Below are 11,479 nucleotides of genomic sequence, written 5' to 3' on the forward strand. Positions count from 1 at the left end.
TCTCCACATTTGACAGTTATGCCTTAGGAACTTTACAGGCAGTCCCAACTTGCCCTTGCTTTGTGTCGCTCCTTTCTTTCTAGCAATACAGGTACCTTGTGAAAAACACACGTGGGAAACACTCTGGAGAGCAACAGCAGCAGAGCTCATCTTAAACTGTCTGCTTGCTCACAGTGCACAGGCTGAAAACACATTTTCTTGTATGTGAGCGGAGTCTGCCAAGTTAAGTTTTACGTCTAAAAAAAGCCTGGCGTTAGCTCCACAAAAGTTTTTCTCTCTTCCTTCCCTCCCATATTCTACTGGCACACCTAAGGGGATAAGGTGGAGAGGGGAGGAGGGGAAACTTGGCCTTGTTCTCTTAAAAGGCTGGGACAACCTGCTATGCTACCTGTGTGTTTGCTGTGTGTAGTCGTGCCCTCCAGCAGTTTTAAGGATTTAGAAACCCCACTACTCACGGTGAAGTTGATAGGTCACAGCACATTCCAGACATTTTCTGCCTGTTTGTTTTCCACAAGGAAGGCTCACGCTGCAGCGTACTGCTGCTAAAAAGCACCTTGTTTGTCTTTGATCGCATCACTCCCTCCTGAGTAGGGCTAGACATTTGACTGAACAAACAGAAAATTCACAGCATGGTGACCGGAATCAATCTGGGCAACAAAAGAGACACAAAATCCAAACTACACATTTTCTGGCTTACCCTATCTATGAATGTGGCATCCTCCATACTATTGTTGAAGCATCTTGTTGATCAGCTGCTGTCAAAGCGAAGTTTAATGGACAACACAGTCCTGTCATGCTGTGCATGCTGATTCTGCTCATACCTGGCTAGTGAGGGTCAAGATGAGCGAATAGGAGCTAATGGCACTGACCGGTGCATCATTAAACCACTGTCCAAGAATGAATTATCATCACACATTTTAATTAAACACCGCCAACACTTGCCTTTGGCTGCTTCATCAAGATTTTGTCTAAACAGTAATATAATCAAAAGTCCTCTACAGAATATGTGATTAACAAGAACTTGGTGACTGAAACTTCTTTAAAAGCAATACCACTGAAGTGTTACTCTTTATGATTATATACAGTACATAAAATGCTACCCTGATGCTAAAGGGATGCAAGGAATACTAAATCTGAGCCAGTAACAAATTCAATTCACTCAACACTCATTGAGACGTTGGGTAACTGACATGTGGAATTGGTGGCGATATGTATGAAAGTGTAACAAGCAAATGGGTAAGAAGTTGTTAATGTAGAATTATGCTGTCTGGCAGTGTGAATTGTGTTTCATTTACACATGCAGACGTCAAATATTAAAGAAGAAGACGCAAGTTTAAGTAGAGATGAGAAATAAATAGCAAAAAAAGATACATAATAAAAGGACTGTTTTTTTTTTTACTTTTGGCTCTAATAAATTTTATATGTGGTTCTGCAAGCCCTTTTCATCCACACTCAGTACCTTGCAAGTACAAATGTGAGCAAACTGCACTTATACAGCAAACAATAAAAGACAACAGCAAATATAATATTCTCTACATTCTCATTTATAGCATTTAGAGCAATGCTTGCTATCAAAAGAAGCCTCAGTGTGCTGTTTCAGTTAGAAGACTCTATACTGAGCTTTGATCTTGGCTGAAAAGCCTCTGCGTAAGATGGGCAGACAGGAGGAGTTACACCAGAAAGCCTATGGAGGCAGAACAAAGGCCTTGCTGGGCACAAGAATGTGATGTACACAGAGCAGAATGTACTCTGCATCGTGTCTCTGAAAAGGTGCAAGTTTGATCAGCAGATCTACGTGGCACCAGTGCCCACTGCACTGCTCTGCTCTCCACTGCCCATGACATTGCTCTCACAGCAAGGACGGGTAGCCACTCGCACAGAAGTCAAATGCAAGAGGAACAGTACAGAAACCCTGCCAACGGCTTTATGATTGTTTCAGCATGTTGAATAAGCCGAGAAGAAACATGGAAAAGACAAGCAAACCAATTGCACACACAAAGGTCTCACAAACAAAATTACCCTACTTCCTTATTTCCTTGTACCCACAAACTCACAAATACAGTACAACTATGACATGTTCATCTGGAGCAAGCTTCTGTTTGATTCTTTTACCACCGACAGATGTGACAGCGTCACGGTTGGTCATTGTTCTTCCCCACCGGCCAACCATCTGTGTTGCGTGTTCCAGGCCTTAGACAAATGGTCAAGTTACCAGCAGACCAAGGGTGTTAAAATATACAGCCTCAAAGCGCATCAGACTGTCAGTAATTATTATGTCATCCAGCAGGTGTGAGTGCAATTTCCCAATTGATCCATATAAAGTGTTATCAGATTCCTGTAAACCATGAGCACGTGTCCTGGTCTTGCCCAACCATGTGCAATCACTGGACTTCCATCTTTAAAACCTTTAAACTAAATCATACTTGAATAAACAAAAGATGAAAAGACACATTTCTATGTACAAAATCCTCAGAGAGCAAAACAGTTGGTGGCTCCTATTAAAACAGAGACAGGATGCTGAATATGTCTGTAAAAAAAAAAAAAACATGCAGCCAGGACCTTAAGTACAAAGAAACTTCAGTGTGTTAGTAGAATGGAACTCGGTTCTGTGGTTTGAACTTTATAAATGGAAAGGAGCACTTCAACAAAGCAACCAAATACACAACAAAAAAAGAGTAAATGGATGGACTGAGAACCAGTCATGCACACAGTATATGCCCAGTCATGGGACAGAAGCATATGAAAGGAGCAGAAGAATCTGAGGCTCTCCTCTGCTCTGAGGCACACCCTTAAAATATTTATGACCCTCAGCATTCTATCCTCCACTACAGCAGGGACACGGCGTAGCTGCCTCTTCATCTCTGGACTGGACTTTACAGTCTCTACAACAGCCGGCGAGCTTGGTCCAAGGCTCAACATTCTTCTCAATTGGATCCTATTACAGCACTAACTAGCAGCAAAGTAATCGCACTAAATCCAACATGTTCTCAAAGCTCTTAATGCAGAATGTTATCCTACAGCACATTCACTGAATGCTTGGTTTTTCTCAACAATGGGCTGAACTCACTCAAGAAAAGTTCTTTCTTCATGCATTTGTGGTGGGAGTAAGTGACCACAGAGAAGAATGAGTCAGGACCAGAACCGGGACCAGGACTGGAGTTTCCCGTTCACTCAGACTTTCCTTAAAGAAGTTGCATCACAGTGCTACCACCAAATCTATCCACTAACCCAACTTGATATCGCCACAATTCACGTTAACTTGTGTAATACGCCCATTATTATCCTGTTGGATGAAAAGCCATACCTGAGGAAAGTAAAGCCTTTAGTACACATTCATTTGGGGGATGGGTCTGTGAGAAGTGCAGAAGAAGAGGTTTTCATTATAAAGCAAGCAACATAAAATCTCTTCAAGTATCAAATAGCTGTGTGAAGACTGCAAACTTGCTGACTCAGAGTAGAAAGATGATATTCAATACCTGAGTCAGAGCTCCTACAGATGAAAAGCTGTTTGACCACCTTGTCTTCATTGCTGCTCCCAAAGCTTTTAGGTACAATTTCTCCTCAGAAACCACGGTCATGCCACACTGATAGACATTGCTCCCATGCATTTAAGTCACAATCATTCTGTCATACACATGCCACAGTCTGGCATCAACAGAAAGATGGGCCGCTCTCTCTCTTTCTCCTGGTAATCCACTTTGTGTTGGTGTTGAATTCTACAGCAGCACAACTTCTCCTGAACATATTTTTATGTGCATACTATGGTCTCACTATCACAGCTTCTAGACTGGATACAAGTGTGATGCAGCAGATAGATTGTCAAGGGTAAACCACACCGACTCTGTGTCCAAAAGAAAATCTTTTGTTAACGGTGTAACACTGATTTCAAAACACAGTGTGTGACGGTGGGGTTACTACCATTAATAGCATTAAGATACACACAACAATGCTCATTATATCATTATACCATTAAGCCAATGTCAGTGGCAGATGTCGACAAACATGTATTCATCAGCAACTATAGCTACCACATGCACGCATGCCACTTCTTTACCCAAAGGTCTGAGAGTAAAGTTTTGATCTCATCTAATCACTTAAATAGAGTGGAATTGTAATGATCTCCATGGGGAAATTGGGTCAATACAAGAGCAGATACTTGGATAAGAACAAATGACAACAGCGCCTCATTAAACTGGCTGGACATTCTGCTTAAACTGCTCAAATCAGTTACATCAGGCAGCATTTTAAGTTTCAAAAATCCCATCTTGTTCCTTGCTAAATGTTTACTGAATTGGAGAAGGCAAACCAGAGTCGATGACCAACCAAGGTTTAGGCAGTTTCCACCGCAAACACCAGCCATGAACTAAAAATGACTTCGTAGTCAGAAGGTTTAGAGAGCAACAGAGGAGGAGAGGGAAAAAAAACAGGGTATGACAGTCAGCCTATGAATTACTCTGCAGACCATTTCTCCCTCTGTCCTCCATGCAAGAGATAATGGAGATCATCCATCTTCTTGCCCTCCTTCTTGCACCATCTTTTCACCACTCATCTGCATCCAGGTCAGCTGAGAAATAACACAGGTCCACTCCAATTTCTATGACGCATGACGTTTGATACGAGGAACCACCAGTCTACAAGCACAGTTGACAAAAGCCACAGTAGTTTTTCTAACAAGGCAGAATTACAAGGTTAGCTGGACAATGGCACTGATTAAAGGCTGTGAAACATACATTTTTCAATCAGCTTATTATAATGAGTGATTGGTCCTACTTGAAAACAATATTTTTCAGGCAAACTTAGAAGCTGTGGCTATACTTCATACAATTACATATTCATGTTTGCTTTTTTTCCCCTTCCAACTCTTTTCATGGGTTTTTGTGGTGGGCTGAAAAAATGTAGCGTCACATATTACTGTGTGCCAATCACAGTTTATTTATGTACGAGTTGAATGGCTACACATTTTTATCTTCTGACTGTTGTTCACTGAATGAAGAATATTCAAGGGCAGTGCTTAACATTTAAGGGAAGTTTAGAGATGAAAAATGTGGAACAGCTCTCTTATGTAATATATTTAAGTCAAATGTCCATATTCTAGGCAATTAAAGTGGTTCCAAGTAAAAAAAACATCCACCCATTGATGCCAAAAATAAATGCACAGTCAAGGTGGCATAGAAAGAATAACTTTGGCTACTTGCACAGGTTATCAAAATAAATGGGGTTGCAAATTATCATTACAAAAACCCCTCAGTATATTGTAGGGTGCAGTAAATTAATCACAGCAAGAGAACATTTTAAATTATATAAATGTATCTGTTGAGGAAACACTATTGATTATAACCACAATAAGAGCACACAGATTGTTTATTTCACACATCAGCAGGCCTAAGCTGCTGATGCTGGAACACTGAGCAGTGTGGCTGTGTCAAACTCATACTATTCCAGCTAAACTGCTTAAGAAAACATACATGACGCTCAAAATCATGAATAATACAGTGATCATGCTCATGCAACCCAGATTATACACTTACACACATGATTAAAAACTGAGATGTTTCCCTGTGGAACACAGGCATGTATGACGCTAAAGAGAGAAGAGGTTTGTGAGGAGGGCACAAAACCTAATGGAGTCTCAAGCTCTCATCTCCTTTCAATAAAACGGGTTGTCTATTCTATCCTGTAAGAGGATGCAACAGGGAAGCAACCGAGGGGCACCAGCGTAAGGTGAAGAGTTCACTGCAGCAGACAGGAATAGGATTTGAGAGTGAAATAGCTGCTGATTTCTTTTAGCCTGTAAGAAAATGACACTCTCGTCTTTGATCAGAAAGAAAGCAGAGGAAATATGGAGGTGGGGAGGCCTGGAGACAGAAACAGGAGGAGACTGGTGGGGAAATAGTCAACATAGTCTGTCAGAGGAAGATTAACACGAAAGAGACGCAGAAGGCAATAGACTCGGGGGGAGATATAGCTATCAGAGTTCCAACATAGCAGGATGTCACATGTGGAGAGCAGGAAAAGGAAACTGGCCAGATATAGAGTGGTTAAGTTGCTCCTGAAAAAATGTCTCTCCATTCAGGGAACTCAGTGGCAGTTAATGTGCCTATCAAAGCATGCACATTTGGTGCATTCCTAAACCTGGATTGTTGCTACTGCAGGCAGCTAATATGGAGAAAGACAAGAGTCAATGCAGAAGTTACAAAGAATGCCATGTATGTGAACCTCCGCCAAGGCCAGACAATCCTAAAACATCTGTCTAGCTCCCATAATGGAAAAATAAAAGGAAATGGTCACTCTCACCTGTGCAAACTCATCTGTTCACGCAAATATCACCGTTTACAATGGAAACATGAAGAAATTGTATGAAAAGTGCCTCCTGCATCCACTTATTTAGCTGGCTCAACACCAAAATGTAACCGTTTCTTCCCTGACCCCAACACATGACCCTTTCACAAATATTAAATCTGTACTTTTTGCACAATCCTGCTGGCAAATAAACAAACACATAGACAAGGGTGAAAACATAACCTCCTCTGCAGAGGTAAAAGGCTTTGAGAGGGTTTTCCGTTACTTCAAAGTCTGTGACTTCACTTATTGGCTTGTGTAGTTGACATTTCCTCCAGAGTTGGCAGGAAATGGAGTCACACCCTGAGGTAACATCCCAAATCTAATCAGACATAATGTGGGCCATCAACTAGTATTAATACAATGTACAATTTGAGAACTACTTAAATAAAACAGCACACATGATCCAAGAGATGAACTTAAGAAGAACCTGAATTTAAGTTATTTTAATTTTCATTATTTACAGTAAACTAAAACTCAAAGAAAATCCAAATACAGATTAAAAACTCCTGATTCAAGGACAAGTCTTGTAGGTTTCAGTTGACGAGCAGCACAAATACAGGGATTATTAGATGGGGTTCCATGGATGCAAAATTGCGTTGAGGTTGTGAATGCTTCTTCAGATTAGAGGTGGGCAAGACATAGAGTATATCATCTAAAATAATATTGTGATTTTTGTTTTAAAGAAATACATATTGACATTGTATTTAAATGACTTTGCATAAAAAACAAGCGAACGTGCGGAAACTCCACACATTCCCTGAATGTGTGCTGCAGAAGTGAGCAGGATTCAGTGTAACCTGACTGTTAGTGGGCCTACATGATCACATGACCTCTCACTAGTATCCTCTCTGCCACACCATCAGCCCCCCAACTAAGTCTTTGAAATTATTTTCTTGTTTGCTGCATAATTTACCTTAAAGCAGAGTTCAATGTTTCTACACTGCAGTTCAGTTATAAGTAAGCAGCAATTTATAACTTAAACCATTAAAATACATTTTTTAAAGGCTATCTACTAATTATCATTATTGGTCGTTGCACATATCACTCAACCCTACTTCAGATAAATATTTTGTAACATTATAATTTTAGTGAAACAGTAACCAAACATCATGGGATGTAATAAAGTAGCATAATAAATCATATCTATGTATACACACTGCTTTGCTTTGTTACTGTGCAGGACTTTGTACAGGCACAGGCTATGACATCATTGAGTGTCTGTGAAGCAGTATGACACTAAAGTGACTAATTTATTTGTGTGGACCTTCTCCTACATACATAAATGGAGAATGTACTGTAATCTGGATAGGTATTAAGATTAAATCAAATTTAGGTTGGTATTCCTTTAATAATGCATAAAATAGGATTCATTATGCCAATGTCACTTTTGACTTTTGAATGTTCTACCTCATAATTATTGTGAAATGTTTTGCTGTTCAGTAAAGATTTGTCACTTCAATAACACTTTTCACATCACTATGAACTGTGGGATTTCTTCATTTACAATTATTAATAATGTGATAGATGTGAAATGTGTTATTATGCTGGCATGTTTTCAAGCCCTAGACCTGGAGATGCAAGATGTCAGAGTTCAAAAGCTATTATTTCTCATTTTAAACTGAAGTGTGGGGTCAAACGGAGGACACAGGCAAGAGGTATGACGCATGGGCAGATGCACATGCAGTATGCAAATACACATTAGCAATATCAGCCAAAGTGTGCAGCCACACCACAAGGCAGACATCACAATATATCCTGATGGCATTAGTAAACTGGGAAAAGTGTTCATGCTGCCTTTCTTAAGCAATATTCTCAGTATCAAATGTCCTACTAAACTGCATATTATAGCTTCTAAATCCTAATGGCTTATGGGCAGCATACTGATGCATAAGCTGCCTTATCGCTAATTTTTCAGTTTTCAGTTTTTTTTATTAACTTCCAAGAGGAATGAAACTGGTTAGTGGAAAAACAGAGCCATATAACAGCAGTATGGGTGTGTCAGCTCAGTTACTATTAAGGCAGATAGCCATTGGATCAAGTATGGCATTTAGAGTCTGGACATGTGCTATGTAAAACTTGAGGCCAGTAATGAGACCAGTGTGTCTTCATTAGACATGGAACAAAATAGCAAAAGCTACAATAAATCAGTCTAGCTTAGTTCAGGAGTGTCCATCAAGTCCCTTTGGTGCATGAGAGAAATGAGAAAACTACAGCAGAAGTTCAGCTTTGTCTAAGAGTCTCTAGTAGTAGCCGAGATGCTAACATGTCTAGTAACATGTCAAGACAGCGGGTGGTGGTTTCTCATAGCTGTCACACATACGACCACTGGTTAAAGCAGCCTGCACAGACGTGTGCATGTGGATTGTGTTGCTTCTCTCTGTTAAATACTGTGAAGTGGAAAGGGCTGGACGATAAGAATAAGAGCAAAAAAATGTTATCGCAGTGCAAAATTTTCAAATGACTTTTGATTATTATCAAGATAAATGTCAGACAAAATGATGGTTGAGTTTTGCCCCCGAGTGAAAGTTGGATAAACCAGTTGAACTTCTTCAGTAAAACTTTTTCAGTAAAACTGCCACAGCAGAAATGTTATGTCTCAAAGCGTGTTGGCATACAGCCACTGTACACAGCACTTAACATATGTTATATTAATTTAGAGGTATATGTTTTTATGTGTGTGTATAGACAATAAGTGTACACAATTCTAAAATCAAATGTTTAAATGAAATAAGCAATACAAATAGTTGGATAAGTGCACAAAAGTACTCAACATCCTCACAAATAATAAGAAGACTGAAAGTAGGCAACATAAATAACAAAAACAACTTAAAATTTAAAAAATAAATCAACACATTAAATTATAACAGAAATAAATAATTACAACAAGATTGAAAATGTAATATATATATATATATATTATTAACATACAGGTAACAGAAAACAATAATGCATGTTGTCAACTTACCTTCAGAAAGCTCCAGCTCCAGCTCCGCCAGCTTCTCCCGCACCTCTGCCGGCAGGGTCATCGCGACAGCCGGGGTGGGCTCCATCATCATGGTTAACAATCCGGCCGAGGTCCTCTCTGCCATGGTTATCCAGTATGAAGCACAAATGGGTCCAACCGAGGAGGAACAACGGCACCGGGGAGGGAACAATACCGGCAACACCTCCCTTCACTGGGTTTCGGCTGAGGAGGGCGAACAGGGTGTTGGTGCTTATCCTGTCTCGTTGCTGCTGCTGCTGCTGCGATGTCGCACAGATGTGAGAGAAATCTCTAAAAGCGTCATGACACGGCTAGCTGCGGGGCTAGCACACACGCCTGGCTGCGTGTTTCCATGGAGAGTGGCGGGGACGGAGCCACTGTCCGAGTGTCCTTGCCTTGCTGTCTGTCTGCGTGTCTGCCCTGTTATCGGAGGCGACTGTCTCCCTTCAACTGTGGAGAGAACTCATTCAACTCCTCGCTCACTTCCCACGGCGCAGTCGCCATTGCATCATAGCAACAGAAGCCGCGGCCGTGCGCGTTCACGTGACCCACTCCGCGTGTTTGCGCACCTCCTGCTGCTTCACATGCACCGCGCCTGCCTCCTACTGACACAGCCACAGTGATGCTGGGTCACACTGTTATCCAAGGTTTTAATAGTTTGGGATTTTTTCATTGGTTTTAGTTTTTATTTCGTTTTGACTTTTTGATTTAAAATTAGTAAGTTTTAAGAGCGGGTTTGCTCGTTTTTTGTAATATGAGTATTTGGTACAAGATTCAAAAAGGTGATAAGTATTGTGTCATAAAAACCTAGCAGAAGATGCCAATCTAAGAATGTATAAAGGCAGACTAGAGACACATAATTCAGTTTCAGATAGTTGTGAGTTTTTTTTTGGGGGTTAAACTCTAGTTTTCATTTTTATTTCAGGTAACGAAAATGTTTTTTCACTTTTTGTTTCGTTATTTTGTTAGTTTGTGTTAAGTATAATAACCTTGCTACTGTCCTAATCAATTCTGGTGCTTTTTGGGGGGTTAAATCTTTGTATGACAAAGAAAAAAAAAATATTTGTGGTTAATCTGTCAACATATTCGTGGTTAATCTGCCAACAAAGGAGCGAAGATCTGCATCACATACTGAACTGGCTAATAGCAAAATAACAATTTAATAATTCACAACATGATTGCTGCAGAAAAGAAAAGCAAAACATTCAAAAAATGTCTTTCATAATGAAGAGAAAAAGCAACCAGTTTGAACACAGACGCTGTATTTTCTTTCATTTTTTTGGACAGCCGCAACAAAGCATTATGTCTAACCTTACTCACCACTAAATAATTCCCAACCCAAAACTTAAACACTCCTTATAAATGAGGTTCTGCCTCATTAGAACCAGGTTTTGGTCTCCATGAGGAAAGTACTGGTCCTGACAAGGTTATCGTTTATGCCAGAAATGGCCCTTAAGAGGTAACAAATAAAATAGCTGCTGATTGTGTGTTTGTGTGTGTTGCGGTGCATTTCCCTGGAGTGGGATCAGTAAAGTCTAATCTAATTTAGTCTAAATGGAAATAGAATATAAATACTGAAATCATTTGTAATAATAAGGAGTTGAGAAGTTACTAAATGAAGCTTAAATGTAGCGATTTTCTCACTCAGTTATTTATCACCTACAAACTAGTGAAGACATATTCATCATGACCTCTTAAAGACAAGTGGGAGCTGTTCAAGGTCAAGGTCAACTTTTAAATAATTCATAAAGGCCTTAATTTAGTATTGAATGCAATGTATTATTAAAAATGTTGCATTATAATAAAATAAGTACAAAACTTCACTTTCTGGTTGACGTGGCTTGTGTTAACAGTGATCATATATCCATAAGATTGTGCATTTTTAACCGAATTTTTTCACCTTGTGTTGTCATTGCTGCCAATAGACAGTAGATTCCTCAAGTGCACTGTCTAAAACACAAACACTGCACACGTCAGTTTACGATGATATGAAAAAGAAATGCAACGAGGTGGAAAAACACCTCGTTGCGTTTGTGTCAGAGTCATAAATTGGGGCTGTTGGGGGCTTTAGTGGCAACCAATTACTACATAGTCATCACATTTCAATAACTTTACATTAACGTAACTGTCATGTAGCAAACATAAATATTAGTA

General features: G+C 39.8%; 1 protein-coding gene across 6 annotated transcripts in view; it reads right to left on the bottom strand.

Annotated features, from left to right (window-relative positions):
* The window catches only part of dip2a (disco-interacting protein 2 homolog A), a 75,476-nt gene extending 65,499 nt beyond the window's left edge, over nt 1-9,977 (bottom strand). For 4 of the 6 annotated variants that reach the window (XM_044015349.1, XM_044015343.1, XM_044015338.1 and 1 more), the window contains exon 1: nt 9,308-9,864. In XM_044015349.1, coding sequence (XP_043871284.1) covers nt 9,308-9,431 — 124 coding nt within the window. In that variant the 5' untranslated portion in view covers nt 9,432-9,864. Of the gene's footprint in view, nt 1-9,307 lie in introns of all 6 variants that reach the window. The other 2 variants (XM_044015356.1, XM_044015363.1) reach the window with 2 other exon arrangements.
* Between the last annotated feature and the right edge of the window lie 1,502 nt (nt 9,978-11,479).

Source organism: Solea senegalensis, linkage group LG2 (assembly GCF_019176455.1).
Source record: "Solea senegalensis isolate Sse05_10M linkage group LG2, IFAPA_SoseM_1, whole genome shotgun sequence".
NCBI lineage: Eukaryota > Metazoa > Chordata > Actinopteri > Pleuronectiformes > Soleidae > Solea > Solea senegalensis.